Source organism: Moschus berezovskii, chromosome 8, assembly GCF_049115385.1.
Source record: "Moschus berezovskii isolate FMDL1 chromosome 8, NW_MosBer_1.0, whole genome shotgun sequence".
Lineage (NCBI taxonomy): Eukaryota > Metazoa > Chordata > Mammalia > Artiodactyla > Moschidae > Moschus > Moschus berezovskii.
The window spans coordinates 67,263,578-67,288,251 of NC_142467.1; the positions used below are offsets into that span (position 1 = coordinate 67,263,578).

General features: G+C 51.7%; 1 protein-coding gene across 1 annotated transcript in view; it reads left to right on the forward strand.

The window, feature by feature from the left end:
* FSTL4 (follistatin like 4) overlaps positions 1 to 24,674 on the forward strand; it is a 431,430-nt gene that overhangs the window by 289,784 nt on the left and 116,972 nt on the right. Inside the window, exons 3-4 of the mRNA XM_088839301.1 lie at positions 2,753 to 2,946; positions 6,855 to 6,978. Coding sequence (XP_088695427.1) covers positions 2,753 to 2,946; positions 6,855 to 6,978 — 318 coding nt within the window. The remainder of the gene's footprint in view (positions 1 to 2,752; positions 2,947 to 6,854; positions 6,979 to 24,674) is intronic.

A 24,674-nucleotide genomic window follows, 5' to 3' on the forward strand; every position in this document is an offset into this window, starting at 1 on the left:
TCATCCAAGCCCTGCTCCCTGCCCTACCCCAGCCCAGCCATACCCGCCTCCTTGGGGCTCTGGACACACTGTGCTGCTGGCTCCTGTACCTGTGACCCCTGTGACCCAGAAATCCCTTCCCCCGGCCTCCTGTGCCCACAGATCCCTCATCCTGTGGGGCTCATCCATAGCAAGACTTCCTTTACCTTGGCCTCGTTAGCTCTCCTTCCATGGGCACCCTCAATGCCCAAGACAGAAAGCTCCATTGTATACTCAAGGTACCGCCCAACACAGAGCACAGAGTTTGTGAGTAAATGCTGGTAAAAAGATGGAAAACTCATGGGTGGCATGAGCCTAGCAGGAGGCCAGATCAGGGATTTGGGGAGCTGGCCCTGGACACTGAGGCACCTACCTCTTCTGCCGAGTTTATTTCTAGACATGTATATACCTTCCTGACCAGCAGGCATGGGCTGGGCATTGCCAGGGTGGAGAACTCCATGAACTCACAGTGGACTGTAGGGGTGTGATAGGAGAGGTGAGCCAGGGGAGGTTGCTGCAGCCCACCCAACAGGCCCTGCGTAGCTGGTTTTCCTGGCCACCAGAGTGGGAGGTGCTGTCTAGCTGTGTGAAGACCCCTGGCCTGGGGCAGCAGGCAGCTCAGAGATCTGTGCCCCACCGAGATTGGGAGGATGAGACAGCTCTGCCCATGTGACCTGGCCCAGCCTGGTCCAACCTTTAGGTGTATTCTTTTCTTTGGGGGAGGCAGGGGGAGCCTAATGGTATGCTAGCATTTCTGAACCGAGCCTCCTATCAACCCCCCCTCCATCTGCTGTGAACACCAGCTTCCCAGTGTCGGGGCACAAATGCCTGTCCCCTGGAAAGCCTGACAGGTCTTCCATTCCAGGTCCCTGCAGATCCCCCACACATTTCCACCGCCACCTCCACTGAAGCATCTCTCTGCCCTCATACACTGCATCCAGCTTTTGTCCATTTGCCAGGACTGGTTTTATCCTCTGGGGGGCTAGGCAGCAAGATCTGAGCAAACCTCTTCCTCTTCTTTCCCCAGACTAGCCGAGGAACCCAGACCCTGGGCAGGAGTGTGTGGTTGTGGGACACAGCCATGATTTTCACTGTGCAGACTTGAGAATCAGGTTTACCAATTGGAGGCCCTACGAGCTCCCAGGAATGGACATGCTACCAGGTCAAAGAGGGGTGGGAGAGCTGTTCTTGTCAGAGCATGGAAACTCCTAGAGAGCAAATAGATTTGATTATATTGAACACAGCAATTGATTTTTTTCTAAATAAACATGCAGAATGAAATGGTAACAGACATCTGTTTCTGACAAGAATCAATTGACCCCAAATTGGAAGAAAGAAAATCTAGAAACACAAACAAGCACAAGAGAAAGTGGTTGGACCATCCAGGCTTGTCCAGTGAGGAAGAGAGAGAGACAGAAAGACTTCCCAGCAGCCCTGTCCCCACCAAGCAGCTCCCTGTTTATTGCTCTTCAGCTACTATGGTTCCAATAACGACAAAGGGGAGAATGGCTATCATTTTATGAGCCCTTACTCAGTGCTAGGCCAGTGTCATGCCTTTCGTTATGTGCATGTCTTATTTAACCCTCCCAACAGCCCTATGTGGGAGGCTCTGCTCTCCCCCACTTCACAGATGAGATCACTGACGCCCCTTGTGCAAAGTATACATTCAGGCATCCGCAGAACCAGTACTCAAACCCAGCAGACCCCAGAGCCAGGGCTCTCCAGCACTGCTTACATTGACTCCAGCCCTGAGCTGTTACAGCCTGCCCTAAGCTGGCCTTGAAATTAAGGCAAAAAGACCTCGACCTCAGACACCCCGTTGCTAGCAGCACTCTGGGTTGAACCTGGAATGGATGAGGAGGACCCCCACCCATGCTCCAGGATTCGGCGAAGCCAGGAGGTGGAGTATATCCTTCATCCTCATCCCAGGTGGAGGGGAAGCGAGGCAGCGGGGAGTGCTGCCCTGCTCTGCTCATAGCCCTGTGGGTGGGGAACATCTCCATGGCCTGTTACCAGCAAAGATAAACTTCATCATGTCACAGTGTATCACAGGCCTCATTTGCCGGAATACTGTGTGGTTCTGATGCTGTAGACCAAGCACGGCCATGAGGAAAGACCCAAGAGTGATGGGCTGTGTGCTTCGGGTCTACTTTCGTGAGAGCTGCCTTTTGTTTCTTGGTCGTGGGCTTGTGTACACATGTTCGTCTTGAAGTAATCCAGCTCTGGGAGTGTTCCTAATTATCTTAAGCAAGGCTTATTAGTCCTGTTAACTGCAACTCCCTGATCTATGAGGCCATGGATTCCAAAGGAGCCTTTAAGATAGGATTAAGGCAAAGATGAGCCATTGCAAAGTGGAATCGGGGCCAGCTTTCCTAAAGCTGCTGTGGGGCTGCACTGCAAAATCCCCTGAATGAAGACTCCCTTTCTGTGAGTCTGACCAGAGTCTGACCATCACTCTGTGTCTGGCTGTAGAAGGTGCTCAATCAACATGAGCAGGGAGAACGAACAGGCCCCTTCCAGCTTTTACATCATGTGTTGCTTGTTTCCGGTGCTTAGTAAATATCTGTGGCCTGGACTGGTGGGCAGTCGGATGGATACGTCTCATGTACTCAGGCTGCACCTCGCACTACATCTAGCAGATGCCTAGTAACTGCTGATGGGTGGTGGGGTGGGAGGAGGTCTTCTCAAAACCGGGGGAGGAGTCTGACTGAAGTAACCCCGTTTTCTCTTCCAGGTGACCCGTGCACCATGGCCGACTACGCCCGCCTGAAGAAGGTCCTGCTGGCACTACAGAGCCGCCTGCAGCCACCCCACGAAGGGGCCAGCAGACAAGACCCCGCCTCCCAGAAGCGCCTCCTGGTGGAATCTCTGTTCAAGGACTTCGACGCAGATGGAGACGGCCACCTCGGCAGCTCTGAGCTGGCCCAGGTGGGTACAGCACTGGGTGAAATCACATTACAGCGGGATCCAATTTTCCATTCAGGGTGTGTAGAAAGAGAACCAGCAGACCCACGTGGGAAGAGTCATTTGTCACTATCTCTAGAATGGGACGCTGAGGGGGCCTTGCTCCTGCAAGAGAAAGCATCTCCCAGGAATCAGAGAGCTTGTGTTGAACATTTGGAAATATCTGACAAACAAAATGATGTCGGTGTCTCTTTCCCACCTGCCACCTTCAGCCAATATTTACCAATAAGCTCCGAGCTAGCTGGCGGAACACACACTGTACACAGGCTGAGCTCCGAGGCTTTCATTAGGAAACAAGTCTTTTCTTCCTGAGTCCTTTACTGTACTCAGAAGGCAGGTTCAAAGAAAGCAGGTTTGGTTTCCACCAATAGCTTTGGGAGCTGTAACGTGCTGTCCCCACGTCCTTTCCCCTCGGACCTTGCCAGTGGTGGTGCCTGAGTAGCAGCAGCACCCACTCCAGCCTGTGGCTTGCAGGCAGCCCTGTGGCCAGCCCCTGAGCACTGCTCTCCCCTTTGAGGAAACACTCGGATGGAACCCGTGGTTTGCCTCCCTCCCAAACACAGCACATGTGGCCCTTTGCCCAGCTACCAGGTGGTACAAGGGCCATAAGCACCCGCAACAAAAAGAAACAAGGAAGGAGCAACCCGGGGCAGCAAGCACATCAAGGACAGGCCTGTTGGGTGCTGGTGGCAGAAGGTTGGGCTGGATGGGCCCAGGGGTCTGCATTCCTGCTTCTGCTCTGCTGGTTTGGGTCTGAGAGCCTGGGGTCCCAGAGCCACACCAGGTGCAAAGACATGGAGGGAGGCGAGGTCAGCCGCCCTGGGTCAGCTCTGCCCCCGAGACCACAGGGTGCCCCGCCCCCCGAGGACAGATAACAGGATGGTTCCCCACCTTTGATACTACTTTAAAAAGATCTTTCACAGGGCACAGCAATGAGCTCATCAAAACTGTGACCAGGTCACCAGGCTAGGGAGGGCCATGGCATTTAGAGCACCCACTAGGGGCTTGGCACTAAGCAAGGCCCTGTGCCTGCAATGTGCACTGCACGAGCATGTCCCTCACTCTTCAACAGTGTAGCTACGAACACAGACTTCACAGTCAAATGGACTGAATTCAGGTCCAACTCCAACATTTACAGGGACCTGTAGACATGAGTTTGAGTGAACTCCGGGAGTTGGTGATGGACAAGGAGGCCTGGCGTGCTGTGATTCATGGGGTCACAGAGAGTCGGACACGACTGAGCGACTGAACTGAACTGAACTGAGGGGGTCTAGGCTGGAGAAGGAAATGGCAACCCACTCAAGTACTCTTGCCTGGAAAATCCCATGGACGGAGGAGCCTGGTAGGCCGCAGTCCATGGGGTCGCTCGGAGTCGGACACAACTGGGCGACTTCACTTTCACTTTCATGCATTTGAGAAGGAAATGGCAACCCACTCCAGTGTTCTTGCCTGGAAAATCCCATGGACGGAGGAGCCTGGTGGGCTGCAGTCCATGGGGTCACACAGAGTCGGACACGACTGAGCGGCTTCACTTTCACTTTTCACTTTCATGCATTGGAGAAGGAAATGGCAACCCACTCCAGTGTTCTTGCCTGGAGAATCCCAGGGAAGGGGGAGCCTGGTGGGCTGCTGTCTATGGGGTCGCACAGAGTCGGACACGACTGAAGTGACTTAGCAGCAGCAGCAGCAGTAGGGGGTCTAGGCAGACAACTGCCTGGCTCTGTGCTTCTTTTCTTGTCTGTGACTGTCAGGAGGGTTAGATGAGCAAAGAGGTGTGGAGTTCTCAGCCTCGTGCCCAGCATGTGGTACATTCTCAGTAGGTGACAGCCGTTAGCATCCGTTTGTCACCATCACCTCTATTGTTGTTATTTCCTCCTTAAACCTTTCAGTCACCTTTTGCTGTGTGGTAGGTGCGGCTGTTAACCCCACTTACAAGGTATTTTTAGATGAGGAAGCCGAGGCGCCAAGAAATCAGATGGTTTGCTGCACAGCACTCATTGCCTCGGATGCGGTGAACTGAGATGCAACCTGGGTGCCAGGTGTACATAGACCAGCTCTCCTCACACTACACGGGGCTCCCTGGGAGGACAGCTCCCACCACCAGCTCCACCTGATCCTCTCGAGGTCTGTGGGGACAGCAAGTGCCCAAAAACTCTGAGTAGAGCAGTTATCCAGACACTTCCCCATGCAGGGCCCCCTTCTCAAGTCCAGCCAGTTCAGAGCTGGCTTCCAGGGAGTGGGTGGGGAACCACAGATCCTAAGGCACTTGCAGACCCTGCTCTGCTCACTCATACCTGGCATCACGGACAAGTCCATCCATGGCCCACACTCCAGGAAGCCTCCCAGACACACACCAGCCTTCATGTCACTACTTCATCAACCCTCAGCCCCCAGCTATGGCTAAGACCCCATGGCCCAGGACCAGAGACCCAGCAATGACCCATGCTGCTCCGGGGAGAACCAGGTCATGCTGGTCGTGGTTACCTGAGAGAAGAGCCATCTAGCTGTTTGATTCCCCACAGGACAGTCTGTGTGGGGAACCCAGAGGGCAGGCATCTCTGTCTTGCCCCAGACAGAGGCACCTGTGGGATCTCGGTGCCCCAGGCCCACGTGGATCCAGGTAGCTGCCAGGTAAACAGAACATTCCTGGGCGCATGGCTCTAACCTGGCAGAGACATGCCCTGAGGCACCTGCATCCATTAACAAGCGTGGTAATTGTACTGTGATTTCCTGTTTAAAATTTAATATGTTTAAAGTCCATTTCATAAATCTGTCAAGCAGGGCCCAGCTAAAATGGACCTTTCCTTGACACTGAATCAGAGGCGTTGGGGAAAACTTGTAGGTCCTATGAAAAGTTAATCAATTTCCAGGGCAGAAATAGACAAAGGGAAATTTCCATCTTTGGAAGATTGATTTCGGGCGTTATGGTTGATCTCCCTTTTATCGAATACTCTTATTTGCTGGGTAAAGGGTCATTTTTTTAACATTATCACATTAAATTGCCTTTAATATACCAGGCCTAGCTGAGACTGTTAAATAAAGAGAAAATGCCTCTGTTCCCCTCTTCTCCCCAAAATAAAATCATTTTCTTTCTTCTGAGATTTCCTTCTGAGCATTTTCTTTGCAAGACTCTAGTTTCACATGCAAATAGTCCTACTAGGGAGGCCCCCACCCTGCCACCCAGACCACATCCAGAGAGGAGTTCACCAGGGCCCACCCATGGTCCCCTCAACAGAATCCCAAGGGTAGTGGTTTGTGTTCCTGGCAGGACAAGGCAGGTAGAGCAGGGACTCAGGCCTAGGTCAATAGAACAGCAGCTTCCTCTTCCCAGGAGTAGTACTGTGGCTAGGATGTGCTGACCTGAGATTGGTGGGGGTTGGAGGGGGCGGGGAGGGGTACACTGATGGAACAGTGACCTTCCAGCTCTACAGAGTTGGGAGCCACTGAGTATGGCCACTGTTAATTGGGCTTTTTTGATCAGGCCCCTGTCTCTTCCCTGTTTCCCCATCTATAACACAAAGGGGTAGACCAGATGACCACATGGATCCTTCTCACTTCAGATCATCTGGGGTCTGTTTGCCCTGGCAGGGAGAAGACAGACCTGAAAGCTAATACTGACTCAGGCCCAATCACCGTGTGACCTTGAGAAAGTCCCTTGAGCCTCAGTTTTCTCATCTATAAAAGGAGAAGGTCAGACAAGACAATACCAAAGAGATCTGGATGCTCCCCATGGCCTACAGAGCTGTCGCTGGAGTCCACATGCACACACAGACACATCTGCCCAAACGGTGACCTCAGCCCCACTTGGTCTGACAGTGCCCACAGCTCTGAACTCACTCCTGACTCGAGCCTTCTCCCTTTCTCACCCACAGCACGTGCTGAAGGAGCAGGACCTGGAGGACGACTTCCTGGGTTGCTCTCCAGGTGACCTCCTCCAGTTTGATGACTACAACAAAGACGGCCTCCTGACCCTTCATGAGTTCTACACAGCCTTCCGTAAGTCAGGCCCCCATCGGGGCTCACAGTCAGCAAAAAGACATTTCCACACCAAAATGGTGTCAGGGTCTGGAGTCTGTCTTTGGTTGTTTTCCAAGGTTGGCTTATTTTATAGGTGAGAGTAGTTGAATTTGTTTTGCAACAAGGAAAGAGTAAGGGGAGGGCAGAGGTGGGGGATGGGGCACTTGCTCTGTTCCTTTTGTTTGAAGGTTATTCTCGCTGTTGATATCATTTGAGGAACCCAGGACTGTGTTAAGCATGATTAAGAAGGCACTGCCTCACATGGCTAGGGTATTCTGCGATTGCACGTGGACAGAGCAGATGTTAGGGTTCTCCCAAGGAGGTGGCCCAGCCCCATCAGAGAAGCCTGCCTGGGGGCAAATCCTGCAGGAGGGTGCTGGAGGCTTGGCCAGGTAGACAAAGGAGTAGTCACAATGCAGGATAATGGAGAATGAGGGTCCAGGTTGATGAGACGTGGTGAAGTCCCTGGGAAAGAAGAGAAATGGGGATGTTCTGCCTGAAAACGGAGGAGGTGCTCAGAATGGACCCTCTGTGGAGTCACTGGTGCATATGGTGAGCAGGTACAGTGTCTGAAGGACCTAGGTCTTCTCCCTGAGGTGCTCTTCCAAGAGATGACCTCATGTCAACCATAGCTAGAGCTGGGACAGGGCTTCCAAGAGATGTGAGATGCAAGAAGCTCTAGACAAGTCCAGATAAGTTCACTAGGAGATGGAAGACAGTGTGGGACCCTAACTCAAGGTAAGAGGGGATATTCTTGGCCCCAAAGAAGTGAAGCTCCTTTTTGTCAGACAGCATGTGGAGCAGGCTCTGTTTAAAGCAGGTAACGTGCGTACCCTGTATGAAGCACCTTTGAACATGACCTGCAAGCTCGCAGCTCCTGTGGGCCCTGCAATTGAGGAAGCAGGGTGAGACCCCTAGGGTCCCTGAGTACTCTGAGCCACAGGTCCTGGCATCCTGGGTCCCATTCTCTACCTGGAGGTGTGCTTTCCAGGAAGGTATTCCTGCTTCATATCGGCATCTCCGTGCGGCTGTTGTTACTTCAAATATTCACCAGGCCTGAGGAGGCATCCTCATGATTTGCTGACAAGAAGGGCTCTTGTGGCAGGTAGAAGAGGTACTCATGTGACCTGAGAAGAGAGAAACGAGCGTGATTCTTCCCTGTGGAAAGTGTCCATGAGCTTGTTGCAGGCTGCGCCTTTCCAGTCCACGGCGTCCCTGTTACCAAGGACCGAAGTCCAACCCCCAGTTCCCAGGCTGTGCTTGATACATGATGACTGTGTTGCTCCCCAGCCTCCTCCTTCGTGCCCACAGTTTAAACTCTACAACTGGTGGTTCATAATAAGGTGTGAATGGCTGGTGGATTCAATCTGCCTGGGAGGTGTTTGCTTTGTGGATTGAGGAGCTTATTCCATGAAATGAATCTCTAAATTTTAGAATGTGTGGCAGTATGGGCAACTCTGGAGACCTAGCTCGTGCGATGATTGTTATATTTTCAGGACTTTTGCAAAGACAAACAGTTACATAGTTGGGAGATTTAAATCAGCCCTAGTAGGACTGTTTGCAACACAGAAGTCTACATACACAAGACAAATGCTACACAAGGCGGAGGGGGCTCTTTTCCCTCTGGAGAGCCCATTGTGAGGCACTGACCAGCACACGCTGGACCCCTCCCTCCCCTCCTGTCCTCACCACCTCCCGGAATCTCCTTTCCATCCACCTTCTTCGAACATAGCCCCCTTGATGATGCTAATCCCACGGGACGTGAACAAGAAAAGAGTAGATGTCAGGCCGACAGGGTGAGCAGGTGGAGCTTCCCTCCTCATCAGAGAAACCGCAGCACGCTTTCCGGGGTCAGTTCTGAGACATTCCCAGAGTGCTTTGTGCACTTAGAACCCCCCTCCACCCATCTGTAGAAGGAGCTGTAAAGAAAAAGATCACTGTGTTTTCAAAGCTGGGGCCAAGTCTGGACTTCACGGATTTGGGGATACACCAGAGCCACACATGAGTGTCCCACAATGGCATCATGAGGCAGAAAATGGTACTGCTTGGGTACCGTCCTGGTACCAGCTGTCACAGGAGCCTCTGATCGATGAGCCCACTTCCTTCCTGGGAACTGGTCTGGGACCACGCAGGGGCTATTGGCTCTCCTTTCGAGGAAATGGCAGCATCCCTGTTGCCCTTGATGAAAGAGAGGACGCCCTGGCCTCCCTAGTGAAGGTTGTTATGAGCAGGAGCTGCCCGTGGCAAAGGAGGGATATCCTCACTTTGCTTCTGGTCATATGTCCCATGTAGAGCAATGTGCTGTTTCCCTTGTTCCTGGATTATTATTTGAAAAGCCTTATAATCATCATTTTTAAAACAAATTAGATTCTGCTGTCGCCTTGGACTTGTTTTGAACTGGGCAGCCAAACCATTCATCACAGCCCAGCCCAAACAATAGACATGCAATAAAACGTAAACTCACAGCCATTAAGGAAGCCACAAAATGAGTTAACCCTGCTTTCAATGCCCAGCACACAGTCACTGGGAGCACTCGGAGACTCGGAGTCACTCGGGATCAGTGGTCTTTCAAAGTCACAGGAACTCTAAACTCCCCTCGCTCTGGGAATGGCTTTTATGGTCCAGTTCAGTCAGTTCAGTTCAGTCGCTCAGTCATGTCCAACTCTTTCTTACCCCATGAATCACGGCACGCCAGGCCTCCCTGTCCATCACCAACTCCCGGCTTTCACTCAAACTTATGTCCATCGAGTCAGTGATGCCATCCAGCCATCTCATTCTCTGTCATCCCCTTCTCCTCCTGCCCCCAATCCCTCAGTGGATGTTAAATAGGAAATTAAAATGAGACACACAGGTACAACTGATTACCCAGAAATCAATGGGCATTAACTATATCTCACTAAAACGCAAAAAGTAATATCTCAGACATTTCAGCAACAACATTTTGGATTTGATTTTCAAAACTGAAGCTGACTGGCTGGCAAAGGTTGAGACTTTAAAGTTGCATTTTCTAGTCTCTGTTTTGCCAGGATCCTTGGGTTCCAGGCAGGGCAGGCTATGTAGGGTGACTGGCACAGATTCAGCCACTTTATTAAAGGATGGGATTTGGGGGGCTTTTCCCTGGTGAAGTGAGTTGTATTAATATTTACAAGTTTGTATTTTTGGGGGGTCCATGTGCAGTCTCCTAAGTCATATTTTCTCATGCAGCTGACATAGCCCAGGCTACGCTGGTGTTCGCCACTGTCTGCAGCTGGCTGAGGGCAATGCCAGCAATCCCAGGGCTGGTGGCTGCCGTGCTCAGTTGAGTGGTTCGTGGTGGGGCTGCACCTTCCTCCTGGCTCTGCAGAACATGTGACCCCCACCCACCTGAGGAGGGCAGAGGACAGGTCCCTTAGCCATGGAAGTCACGAAGGCTGCCAATCACTCATCTCTGTACAATGATGGCAGTGAAATGTGAGACTGGCCTCCCTCTCTGCCTCTATTTGTCACCTAAACATTCTCTTCAGGTTGCTTTTGGTTTTCCAAATCATAGACTGATCTAGGATCTGACAGTCCAGTGTCCTCTCGGCATGTCCCCCAAGCCTTCCTCCTCACTCCTCCTTCTGCCCCCTCCCACCCCCAACAAGCCACAGAACCTCCCAGAGCCCCGATGTGAGGCAGAGACCCAGGCGCCAGGGTTACTGGTGAGCGAGATGCGTGCCCTCCTGTCTGTTCATCTCAATGAATTAAAAAGTTGCTAGCTTAAAACCTTTTCAATAATGCATGTTTTTGCACTTTTCTGAATGCTTGGGTTGGGATTGTGGGAAAAAACATATTGCTTAAATGAGGATTTTTCCGTCACTTTAAATTCATTACAAGTTCCTTCTGCTTTTTTAGAAAGATCCTTGTCCTTTTAATTAATCCTAGGAGAGCAACGTGCTGCTGTAAAGGACAGGCTCACTGTTCTGGATAAAGGTCTTCCCGCGTTACCGTCCAAGGGCCACGGACGCACGGTGTCCGGGAGGAGGACCTGAGTCGCAGGAACAACTGTGTGGGAGTCAGATGCCCTCCCTTAGCACCAGGCCAGCAGGAAGGAAAACAGTGGTTTAATCTGATTATTGTGGTACTTCTGTATCCAGGGCAACTCTGTGAACCAGAGGAGGTGGTCACTGGGCAAATTTACAGCTGTTTTTCTGCCATTGTTGCTGCATTATGAAAGGGTACTGTGGGTTCATCTGGCACGTGGTTATCCTCTGGAACAAATAATGCCCGCACAGGGCAGATGCCTTGCCAGACCCATTATCATAGCCCTCACCACCACCCCATGATAGTAAAACAACAGCAACTATCCCCCAAATTTACCCAGCTCCTTATCCATGTAGGGTGAGTTCAGAGAGGAAGTTCAGCCAGTAAAATCCCACTTTATACTCCTCCGTTCCTTTCCTCTGTTTGGGATATTGAATAACAAAATTTCATATGGCGTCAGTTCAGTTAGTTCAGTCACTCAGTCATGTCCGACTGTTTGCCACCCCCATGGACTACAGCATGCCAGACTTCCCTGTCCATCACCAACTCCCTGAGCTTGCTCAAATTCATGTCCATCAGGTCAGTGATGTCATCGAACTATCTCATCCTCTGTCGTCCCCATCTCCTCCTGCCTTCAATCTTTCCCAGCATCAGGGTCTTTTCCAATGAGTCAGTTCTTCACATCAGGTAGCCAAAATATTGGAGTTTCAGCTTCAGCATCAGTCCTTCCAATGAATATTCAGGACTGGTTTCCTTAAGGATGGACTGGTTGGATCTCCTTACAGATGGCATAGAGTCTATCAAAAAGTTTATGTGAATCTATCTGGCTCTTGAGTTTGGAGAGCAAGAGCTCCCTGTGTGCAGTTGCCTGTGTCAGTGTTGGCAGAGGCTGAGACCATTGGTGGGGTGACTCCCCTAATCCCAAAGGGAGGAACTGATTGCCTCATGCCGGGCTTGCAAATGTCCCTCATTTGCTCAAGGGCATAAAAGAGCTAAACTGGAGCTGCCACTGGAAACTGGTATCAGAAAGTGCTATCAGTCTCAATACTCCCTGCCAAGGACTTTCTCCTCACCTCCAGCAGAGAGAGGGCCTCCAAGAAGGCTTCTGTGTGAGTTTGCTGTGTGCCCCTGAAGCCAAAGTCAACGGGCCAGCCATCTGGGTGCTTTTTCGCTTATTAATAGTGCTTTAGTTAGTAATGGGCTCTTACCACTCAAGTCACACAAAAACGATTGTTGTTGTTCAGCCACTAACTTGTGACTCTCTGTGGCCGCATGGACTGCAGCACGCCAGGCTTCTCTGTCCTCCTCTATCTCCCAGAGTTTCTCAAATTCATGTCCACTGAGTGATGCCATCCAGCCATCTCATCCTCTGTTGCCCCGTTCTCCTCCTGCCCTCAATCTGTCCCAGCATCAGAGTCTTTTCCAATGAGTCAGCTCTTCACATCAGGCGGCCAAAATATTGGAGCTCCAGCATCAGTCCTTCCAATGAATAATCAGGACTGGTTTCCTTTAGGATTGACTGGTTGGATCTCCTTGCTGTCCAAGGGACTCTCAAGAGTCTTCTCCAGCACCACAGTTCAAAAGCATCAAATCCCACGTAGGGTTACTCAACACTAAGTGAGATAACTCGTGTAAGGTGTTTAGAATGATACCCTGTATATGGTAAATGCTAAGTAGTCTTTAGCCAAGTAGGTCAATGATGGAGGTGATGATGGCGATGAGAAAGATTTCTGTGTGTTCCCAGCCCCTGTCACTCTGTGCTCTGTCATTGGCATCTGGCCCATAATAGTCTATAGGCTCCACGAGGCTGGAGGCTGTTTTGCTCACCATGGGCTCACGCCTAGCGTGGGGTCTGCCGTCCAGAAAGCCCTTGGTAAATCTTTGCTCAGTGAGAGGGATGAAGTATATGAAGAAATAAATACACTTGGCAAGCAGAGAGTCTTGGAAGTTTCAGATCAAGACCACCTCTTTCCCATCTCCAGTGATTTGCTGCTAACAGCTGCATCGTAGAGCCCAGCACTTGCTGACATTGACAGGAGCTGAGATTTCAGGCACTTTCCATTTTTAAAGATCCCAGCTGGAAGCTGTCAATGGCCTTACTGCAGAGCAATTGAGCAGTAGAAAATGAACTAATTACAGGTTGTTATTGAAAATCTATTATATACAAATTGCTAAGAAAACTCATTAAAATGCGATGCTTTGGTGATTAAAAAAAAACAAAACGAAAAAAACGTCCTCTTGGAGGGATAAGCAGGGGCAGGGTGGCTGGATACCTTTTTTGTCCCTGTTCTGGGGTAAGGACTCCCAGCAGGACTGCAGCCAGGCTCTGGGTCTTATGCTCACATATCACCCAGCCAGCCTGATGTACAAACCGTGGAGAGGCTTACGTTTTGTACAGAACAGACAGCTCTCTGAGTGTTAATAAATACACAGAAATGGCTGCAGATGAAACAAAGCATTTCATTACAAAGATATAAAATGAGAACAATTTAAATGTCGGCTTTTTACCAGGATAGCACCTTACTGTCCTTGTAAATCATGTGTTTTTGCAAAGCTTTTGTGAGGACTCCAAAGGCCCTAAATGTGCAATTAAGCACTGAAGTTCACGTTACTGATTTCCAAATTTGCTCCCTGGGATTGGGGTTCTGGGAAGGTTTGGGATATGAATGGCTGAGCTGCCCAGAGCCCAGCTCTGCAAGGGACCCCTCAGATGCTGAGACTCCTCCCAGACTCCAGGCAAGAGCCCAGAAAGCAAGGGTGCCCCCCTCAGCTTGCTGCCTCCTCATCCCACCAGCAGCACCTGAGTCTCAGTGTGGGTGTGGCCTGGGGGTGGTCTCTGTGGCTCCTGAGACCCCCAGTGCTCTGAGGCATGGAGAGACCCAGCAGGTATGTGTCTGAGAGCTCTCCCAGGGCTGTACGTGCCTAGAAAGGTACTTGGAGCGTAAATCCATATCCTCTGCCTTTGGTCTTTCCTTCCTCTCCAGCCACCTTAATTCAGGCTCTGTGACAGTGTCCCATAAGACCCCCACCTCCACCACCACTCTGCTTGCCCAGCTTGTGGCCTGCACAGGAATGAGATGCTGGGGAATGGAGGTGCTAGGGCTCTGCTCACATGGGCACAGCGACCACCTGGATGGGCAGCAGGAAGGCCACTCTTGAGGCAGGAGCTGGGGGGTACTCATATCCCAGCACCAGGATGGTCCCTGGCAAGGTGGTGGCTGGAGAGCCAGGCCTGGGCACAGATGGGACTTGGACAGGCAGAGAGAGAAGGGAAGGGTGGGGGACGCCCAAGCTGCTGCTGCTGCTGCCTGAAGCAGGCACTCCGGTGGCGCACTAGGGGCTAGTTGGAGACCCTAGACCACCGGCCGTGACCCATCCAGATGTCCTCTGCATCAGCCTTACCTGCTGGCTCACCAGTCCTCATTTTATCATGAATGTTCTTCTCCAGCCACTCTCCAGCCTGAGGGCTGGGGACGATGGTGAGTGACTAAAGCATGGGCAGAGGCCACGTGACCAAGAGCACCTGAACACAGGTAGCAGCAGAACAGACGAGGCAATAACAAAGCCAGGAGGCAGAGAGGGCAAAGTCGGGGCTGCCTCTGAGGGCAGGCAAGGTTATTATTTTCTGAGGCATCTTGTTCCAGCTGGAGGACAAGGGAGCAGGAGAGAGAGATAAACCTAGAGCTTTCCATGAGGTGGAAAACGTATATGGCAGGTGCTTTGATAAACACTTGTTGGATGGATGAAAGACCATGATGGAGTTTTCTAAATAGTAGTAAAGCGAGATGGTTCAAGGTGGTCGTAGCAGTTCTTGGGGAGAATGCAAGTCAGGCGGGCTCCTGGTGGTGGAGGCCATCCTACTGCCCACGTGTGGCGCTGAGCGGGGTCAGCGGCCCACTACTGTTCATCAGGCGTGTTATCTGTATCACTGGGTTGGCAGAGAGGTGCCCTCCGCCAAGACAGCCCTCACCCCTGCTCTACTTTATTCACCCCTTTCCTGGTGGGACTGTTATTTCCCTCAAAGCTGGCCTTCTGTGGGAGAGTGCAAATCTACCCGTGTGTGTGTGTGTCTGTGTGTGTGTGTTAGTCGCTCAGTCATGTTGGACTCCTTTTGACCACATGAACTGTAGCCTGCCAGGCTCCTCTGTCCATGGATTCTCCAGGCCAGAATGCCAGAGTGGATAGCCATTCCCTTCTCCAGAGGATCTTACTGACCCAGGGGTCAAACCCAGGTCTCCTGCACTGCAGGCAGACTCTTTACCAGCTGAGCCGCCACTGGTAGTAGTATTAGTTGCTCAGTCATGTCTGGCTCTTTGTGACCCCATGGACTGAAGTGCACCAGTCTCCTCTGTCCATGGAATTTTCCAGGCAAGGTTACTGGAGTAGTTTGCCATTTCCTTCTCCGGGGGATCTTCCCAACCCAGGGATTGAACATGGGTCTCCTGCACTGCAGCAGGTTCTTCACTGACTGAGCCATCAGGGAAGTATGCAAATCTATCTCTAGATCCCCTTATATCTACAGCATCTGACAAGTCCTTACCAGATGCCTCCCGGAGGATCCAAGCTGGACACTGTAAGGAGGCCCCAGGCCAAGGAGTGGGTTGAAATTAAAATGCCCTTTGCAGCAAAGTGGGGACTTGGGAGGCATCCCCACTGACAGAGAGCACATTCCCATTCCGCTAGGAGGTGAGCTGCTCCCAGCCACGTTCTCCAAGCCTCAAGTTCCTGTTTCAGCTCACACAGAATCTGGTGGGGTTCTGGAGGCCTCAGACCTTTGCCTCTACTTCAGGACTCTGCTGTTGTTTTTGGACCCAGGGATCCAGGCAGGGACTGGGACAAGCAACTTGCATAACCAGTTTGTTGGACTGCAAGCAGTCTCAGCAGAGGTCCAGGCAGACCAGTCTCCTCTGTGCAGACCTTCCAGTATCTCCCAATGCTCCTCCTGCCTGTGGACACTCGGGGGGCAGGGAGCTGAGGACTGCTGATCAGTTGGCCTTCTGTTGCTCTCCAAATATGGGTCTGCTTGGCAGTGGCTTTCCATTTCAGGCTTAAGCCAGGATTCCCAGTCCCCTACTATGGTCCCACTCTGGGACCCTCCAAAGTGTGGTCTGCCCAGGGGAGGTAGAGGGAGGCTGTGCGAGACCCCCCCAGGCAGCTGCAAGCTGAGCCTTGGGGAGCCGTTCTGCTCCAGATGGCACCGACATTTGTCTTCAGGTGTTTCAGGCACAATAACTGTTTGTACACTTGTCAGGATTGCAAATCGAGTCCAAGTGGGAGTGGAAATGGGGCCCAAAGGACTGGGCCCTCCACAGGTAGTAGGTAGGGCGGTGAGGTGGGCGGGTGGCCCCCTGAGTGCCTTCTCTGATTCACTCATCCTCCTGAACACTCTCGAGCCTCTCCAGACACAGCCCCACTGGTGAGGCACTGACAGGGCTTCAGAGCCATGTGCCAGATGCTGCGCCCGCCCCTGGCAGGGCTTCCTCCCAGCCCCATGTTCTGAGAATAAGGAAAACTGAGGCCAGGAGGCTGGGGGCCTGCCGGGGACCTACAGCTGCTAACACAGGCCCCAACACAAAGGCAGGTGCGCATGAGTCACACCTGAACACTGAGTCACTGGCTACATGCCCTGCCCTAACAAGACCTTTTAGAATCTCCAGTTTTTTCCCCAGAGTCCAGCATCCAGAAAGTTCCCCACGATCTGTGACTCTGGGACAGGGCAGAGGGAGGGATCCGTGAAGCCACATCCTCTCTGAGGATGCTGGTGCAGAGCAGGGCAACCGTGGTCTCTTTCCGGATCCCGAAGTCCATGGGCCGCAGGTGCTTTCAGACACTTTACAAGGTCCCTTTCCCATGGCACCACGGAAAGAGCCCCTTAGGGCCAGTGGGCTTCAGCCCCACAGGGGAGGGCGGGCCCCCCGCCCAGGGAGCAGGCCTGTCACTCAGAATATGTATCCCCATCCTCCCAGGACCCTGTGGAGAGATGCTTTCCTTCCAGACCCAAACCCATTAAGCAGTGATTCCCTTCTCAGCTCCCACAAGTGAAAGCACATCGAGGGCCTCCGCTTCTTGGACATGTCCAGCCCTATTGGTTCAGTTCAGTCACTCAGTCATGTCCGACTCTTTGCGACCCCATGAACTGGAGCATGCCAGGACTCCCTGTTCATCACCAACTCCTGGAGTCCACCCAAACTTATGTGCATCGAGTCAGTGATGCCATCCAACCATTTCATCCTCTGTTGTCCCCTTCTCCTCCTGCCCTCAATCTTTCTCAGCATCAGGGTCTTTTCAAATGAGTCAGCTCTTCGCATGAGGTGGCCAAAGTATTGGAGTTTCAGCTTCAACATCGTCCTTCCAATGAACACCCAGGACTGATCTCCTTTAGGATGGACTGGTTAGATCTCCTTGCAGTCCCAGGGACTCTCAAGAGTCTTACCTAACACCACATTTCAAAGACATCAATTCTGTTCTCAGCTTTCTTTATAGTCCAACTCTAACATCCATACATGACCACTGGAAAAACCATAGCCTTGACTAGATAGACCTTTGTTGACAAAGTAATGTCTCTACTTTTTAATATGCTGTCTAAGTTGGTCATAACTTTCTTTCCAAGGAGTAAGCGTCTTTTTATATCATGGCTGCAATCACCATATGCAGTGATTTTGGAGCCCAGAAAAATAAAGTCAGTCACTGTTTCCCCATCTATTTGCCATATAGTGGTGGGACCGGATGCCATGACTTTAGTTTTCTGAATGTTGAGCTTCAAGCCAACTTTTTCACTCTCCTCTTTCATTTTCATATAGAGGCTCTTTAGTTCTTCTTCACTTTCTGCCATAAGGGTGGTGTCATCTGCATCAGTTCAGTCGCTTAGTCGTGACCAACTCTTTGCGACCCCATGAATCACAGCACGCCAGGCCTCCCTGTCCATCACCAACTCCTGGAGTTCACTCAAACTCATGTCCGTCGAGTCGGTGATGCCATCCAGCCATCTCATTCTCTGTCATCCCCGTCTCCTCCCGCCCCCAATCCTTCCCAGCATCAGAGTCTTTTCCAGAGAGTCAACTCGTCGCATGAGGTGGCCAAAGTATTGGAGTTTCAGCTTTAGCATCAGTCCTTCCAATGAACACCCAGGATTGATCTCCTTTAGAATGGACTGGTTGGATCTCCTTGCAGTCCAAGGGACTCTCAAGAGTCTTCTCCAGCACCACAGTTCAAAAGCATCAATTCTTCGGCGATCAGCTTTCTTCACAGTCCAACTCTCACATCCGTACATGACCACTGGAAAAACCAGAGCCTTGACTAGACAGACCTTGGTTGGCAAAGTAATGTCTCTGCTTTTTAATATACTATCTAGGTTGGTCATAACTTTCCTTCCAAGGAGTAAGCGTCTTTTAATTTCATGGCAGCAATCAGCATCCGCAGTGATTTTGGAGCCCCAAAAAATAAAGTCTGACACTGTTTCCACTGTTTCCCCATCTATTTCCCATGAAGTGATGGGACCAGATGCCATGATCTTTGTTTTCTGAATGTTGAGCTTCAAGCCAACCTTTTCACTCTCCTCTTTCACTTTCATCAAGAGGCTTTTGAGTTCCTCTTCACTTTCTGCCATAAAGGTGGTGTCATCTGCATATCTGAGGTTATTGATATTTCTCCCAGCAATCTTGATTCCAGCTTGTGCTTCCTCCAGCCCAGCATTTCTCATGATGTACTCTGCATATAAGTTAAATAAGCAGGGTGACAATATACAGCCTTGATGTATTCCTTTCCCTATTTGGAACCAGTCTGTTGTTCCATGTCCAGTTCTAACTGTTGCTTCCTGACCTGCATACAGGTTTCTCAAGAGGCAGGTCAGGTGGTCTGGTATTCCCATCTCCTTCAGAATTTTGCACAATTTATTGTGATCCACAAAATCAAAGGCTTTGGCATAGTCAATAAAGCAGAAATAGATGTTTTTCTGGCACTCTCTTGCTTTTTCAATGATCCAGCAGATGTTGGCAATTTGATCTCTGGTTCCTCTGCCTTTTCTAAAACCAGCTTGGACATCTGGAAGTTCATGGTTCACGTGTTGCTGAAGCCTGGCTTGGAGAATTTTGAGCATGACTTTACTAGCGTGTGAGATGAGTGCAATTGTGCAGTAGTTTGAGCATTCTTTGGCATTGCCTTTCTTTGGGATTGGAATGAAAACTGACCTTTTCCAGTCCTGAGGCCACTGCTGAGTTTTCCAAATTTGCTGACATATTGAGTGCAGGACTTTCACAGCATCATCTTTTAGGATTTGAAATAGCTCAACTGGAATTCCATCACCTCCACTAGCTTTGTTCGTAGTGATACTTCCTAGGGCCCACTTGACTTCGCATTCCAGGATGTCTGGCTCTAGGTGAGTAATCACACCGTCGTGATTATCTGGGTTGTGAAGATCTTTTTTGTAAAGTTCTTCTGTGTATTCTTGCCATGCCTTCTTAATATCTTCTGCTTCTGTTAGGTCCATACCATTTCTGTCCTTTATCGAGCCCATCTGTGCATGAAATGTTCCCTTGATATCTCTGTTGGTAGCCTTATTGGTTCCAGGCCTCGAATCCCATCTCTCTGCAGCAGTGCTGGGAAAGATGCTGCTGCTTATCAGCAGGATGGCTGGGAACAGCACTGCCATTCAGGACCACCCCCACCCCCTGGGGCTCCCCTGCTGATGCCTGGGTATGGGGTGACAGCTGAGGAGAGCATGGCAGGCTGAGCACCGTCCAGGGAGTGCTGCATTGAGCCATGTGTGGGGCCGCCAGCAGCCAGCACACAGGGCGCGGTGGGGGTCTAAGGGTCAGTGGAAGCCACCCATGGCTGGCTCAGACAGATCAACAGTGGGTTGGGAGTTGGGCCAAAAAGGATTAGAGGTCGAATAAGAGAATCGACACAGCTCTTGAGGTTCCCCATGGCCCAGCCAGCCCTGACACCTGGGCGTGCTGAGTGGACAAGTGGACTCAGTGGCTCTCAGGTTGTCTCTCTCTCTGCAGAGACAGTGGTCCTGGGGTAGGTGTGCGGTGAGGGCAGAACTGGGGGTCCTGCTTTGTCCTGACCGCACCTTCAGGGTTGCAGCCCTGCCCCCACTGGCGGCCCTGGTGACCCAAGGGTTGGGTCATATACAGAATTGCCATCCTGTGGACCGGTGGGCAGTTGATGAAGCACTTTCTGATGCAACTCAGGGCTTCAGGCTTGGGAGGAAACGGGACGTGTGGAATATTCATAGGCAGGAGGGTGGCGGGGTAGGCTGTGAAGAAAGCAGGTCGGGGTGGGGGGTTAGAGCGTGAGCAGCAGGGGCACACCTGCAGCGAGGCAACCTGGCATGCCTTACCTGAAACACCAAGGTCCATGGATTCTCAGACTGCGCCCCACCCAGAAGTTGTGTGAGTTTTCCCTGGGTCACCCTCCCCAGTCCCACCATCACAGAACACCTTGCCCTCCCTTCCCTTGCTTTCAGCCGGGGACCCACACACCCTGTCCCAGACAGGAGGCCAGGTGGTGGGAGGCCTCCTAAGGGCTGCTGGTGGAGCTTCTAAGGGAGCAGCAGCTTCCACTGTACGGAGAGGCAGTCAGTAGCTGCCTCTAATTGAAGAGGCATGCCAATGCGCTTCCACTTGGAATGTTTTCCTTGCATTCTCTAAATTAACAATGAAAGCATGGGCTGAGCAGGGCTCTCGGTCCCCCGGAGTCAGGCCTCCATCTCTCGGAGGCTGATTGTTCACTTTGGAACAATTCATGCCCAGATTCCAGCTGCCTCCCTGCCTCCCACCACTACCTGGTTAGAGTCTGAAAGCAGCTCTTGTGAAGGGGAGGTGGAGACAGAATGAGGGGAAACTATAAGCAATTAGATGTGCTGTTGATTAGTGTCTCTGGGCAGCTGTGGAATTGGAGAGGTGGGCAAACCTGGGGTTAAACGGACGCAGGAGGAGGGACTGGGGTTATCTGTTCATGTGGGCCTCACCTGAGCCTCCACACTTGTGTGAGCCTCTCCCTTTGAGGTCAGGAGAGGTTATTGATCTTGCTTGGAGGGAAGGGCACACTCAGCCCAAGCCCATGATCTGTGGCCACCAGACTGCAGGCCACAGCTCCTCTGTGAGCAGCCCTGGCTGGGCAGCTGGGTAGATGGAATTTTCACAGGCCCAGACTCTGGGCAGCTCGACTTTAAAAGGCCTTTGTTGGACTAGACTGTCTGCACTAAGCTTAGTCCTTTAAAGAACAGCCACTCAGAAGGCTGAGGCCCTGCAGGCTCTGCCAAGATGTCCAGGGAATGGGAAATGGCCCTCATCACAGGACAGCACGTGGCCCTTACAACAGCATAGCCAGGGCATCTCCCTGAGTGTACAGGGATGGCTTCCTGACCCCAGTTCCCATTTCTAACCTTTGAACAGGGGTACTCTGATGCTTCCAGGGTGAGTGGCCTGACCAGCAGCTGTCCCTGTGGTCCTTGCAGAGGACAGTAAGCTTCCAGAGTGACCTGAGACACCCCTGGCAGGTGTCAGATGGCTCAGCAGTGTGGCTCAGTTTACTGGAGGAAACTTTACATGTGACAGCCATGGTCTTTGAAGTCACAAAACCATCAGGTTAGGAACTGTACCATGGCACGTGCTAAGTGCTCAATAAGCATTGGCTCTTAATCCTGTTAAGTAAATACAAGTTTAGAGAAACACTTCCAAGTGGAACAACAAGTGAATGTTTGCTCTCCGGTTTCCGCTCATGCTTAGCAAGTGGCTGGCTGGGCCCTGGGGACACAGTGGTGACTGCAGCAGGCCCAGCTGTGTCTCCCTGTCCTCAAGTTGCTGGCTGAGGGAATGGTTTGGGCCCACATGAGGAAGTCCTCCCATAATGAGGTGTCTGCTGTGGAGGCTGACCCACAACCCAACACTTGGTGCAGACGCCCCAGGGTGCTGGTGCAGAGCAGCTTCAGGGCCCAGCATGTGTCACAGAGCTTGTTTCTGAAGCTGTATAATCAATCTCAGAAAATAATAACAGGATTAAGAGCCAATGCTTATTGAGCACTTAGCATGTGCCATGGTACAGTTCTAAGTGAATCCATTAATCCTTGCGGCAAGCTGTGAGGGAGGAACCATTATTAGCCCCTTCCTGTAGAAAAAGCCCAGAAGCATCGCGCGCTGGAGCAACTTGCTGCATCTCAGAGCTGGGATTGAGGATCAGGACTTGAACCCAGGAGTCTGGCCTCAGAGTCCAAGCTCAGTCTCACTGCCACTCAAGGAATTCCAGATGCTGTGATGCCCAGAGTGTTTTAGCGGGGTCCCTGTGGTACCTCACATTTGTCAGGTGTTGGCTTCGTGGGTACCAGGGATTAGGGGGGATGGGGTGTATCCAGAGAAGTGGACGCGGCTGGCCCAAGCCCACACACTCACACCCCGCAGCGTCCTGGCCCACACAGGCCGCTCCACCAGAAGTCCCCTTCTTCTCTAGTCTGCCCAACCCAGAGGTCTGTGAAGGACCACGGTGGGGCTACAGGGCCCTCCTCCCAGGTGGCCAGGACCCCTCTGGCAAGCTCTTCCTGGGGCTCCTGTGTCCAGCCTGGGGCTTCTGTGGCTGTGAGTGACAGGGAGCTGGGCTAGTCAGGCACACAGTAGGCACACAGGGGAGGCGGGCAGCAGGGGCTGTGGCATTTGTTACCAGTGGTCACATTTGTTGGGTGTTAACCAGTTTTGTATTATCTTACCTATTGACAGCAATCTTGATGAAAAGGATACATTTATGCCCATTTTAGAGTTGAGGAAATCAAGGCTCTGGAAGATTAAGGAACTTGCCCATGGTCCCCCAGCTAGGAACCCAGAAGGCACTGCAACTGCAGCATCCCCTCACCATACCTCTATGATGAGCCCACTTGTGACCACGTTTGTGCCTCAGCTTGAGGACAGGTGGGGGTTTCCTCTCCATGCCTGGCACTCCGGGACTCCCCACACTCCATCCTTGTGCCTGATTCAATCATGAACTGAGTCTTCTTTCTTTAATCAGGGTACTGATTCCTCCTCTCTCTGGCTGGGATGTTGAACAAATCAATTAGTACATGCTTGCAAAATGCTTTGCGATCTCACACGTGAGTCAGGACACATTAGTGCAAGACAGTTTCAAGTGATGCCCTTTGCCATGAAAAACGGTCCTCTTGGCTCCTGTAGAGAGCCTTTTTTCAAGACATTTTGCATCAAAGTTGCAATTACTGATTCTAGAGGGCCTCCTGATGCAGTGGAGATAGGCCAGGGTGTCCTACCTATGTGGCCTCACAGGTGCCCTTGCAGAACCCCAACCCCTCGAGGTTGGTCTGCAGGTGAAAAGCACTTAACCTCAGAAGCAGGGTGCGGTCACTTGCAGAGCAAACACCTCCTGGCAGCACTGTCCTAGGCCGTGGTATTCACCAGGTTTCAAAACAGAGCAGACACAGAGTCTCAGTCTCATAGAACTTGCCTCCCAGTGAGGAGACAGAGATAAGCAATAACAGAGATAGAGGTCAGAGGAAGAGATGTGATTTTGAGATCAACACAGAGGACCGGGGAGGACAGGGTGGGGGCAGGCAGCGGCAGGTGGGTGGTAGAAGTTAAACACCGTAGTCCAGGGAAGGCCTCACTAGGCAGGGGCTGTGTGAGCCGGGTGTTGGAGGGATGGGCACTTAGCCACAAGGTCACCTGAGAAGACACATCCCAGGCCCTTGGGTGAGCATAGGTCTGGTAGCTGGAGGGGTGTGGGGTGGAGGGCATGAGGTCAGAGGTCCTACAGGGCCCTGGATGCTAGTGTGAGGACTTGTTTTCACTCTGGGTGGAACATCAAGTCTTCGGAGGGTTTCAAGTTGAGGAGTGACATAATCTGGCTTTATATTCTAAAGGAATCACTCTAGCTGCTGTTGTGAAAATAGACTGTTGCAGGTCAAGGGTGGAAGCAAGCAGCCAAGACAGGAGGCTATTACAATAATCTGGGGGAGAGGTAATAGTGGTGAAGGCCAACGTGACAGGTGGTGAAAAGGAGATCCAACCAGTCCATTCTAAGGGAGATCGATCCTGGGTGTTCATTGGAAGGACTGATGCTAAAGCTGAAACTCCAATACTTTGACCACCTCATGAGACAAGTTGACTCACTGGAAAAGACTCTGATGCTGGGAAATGTTGAGGGCGGGAGGAGAAGGGGACGACGGAGAATGAGATGGCTGGATGGCATCACCGACTCTGTGGACATGAGTTTGAGTGAACTCCGGGAGTTGGTGATGGACAGGGAGGCCTGGAGTGCTGTGATTCATGGGGTTGCGGAGAGTCGGACACGACTGAGCGACTGAACTGAACTGAACTGAACTGATGGATGTGTTTTGAAGGGTAACACCAAGGAGATTTGCTGATGGACTGGGTGTGCTTACAAAAAAAGAGGTGAGTCCAGAGTGACTCGGAGGTTTTGGCATGAGGACCAGAAGGATGGAGTTGCCATTTCCTGTGATGAAGGAGACTGCGGGTGGAGTAGGTTTGGGAGGGACGATCGCTGTTACACTGGGGGCATATGGATTTTGAGGTGCCTATCAGATGTCCAAGTAGCAATGCTAACAGGCAGCTGGGCATACAAGACTGAGTTAGGGAAGGGTCCAGCCCTGAGATGGAACGTGCCAGTCCTTAGCTTACTGGTAGTGTTTGAAGTGCTGAGGCTGGATGAGATCC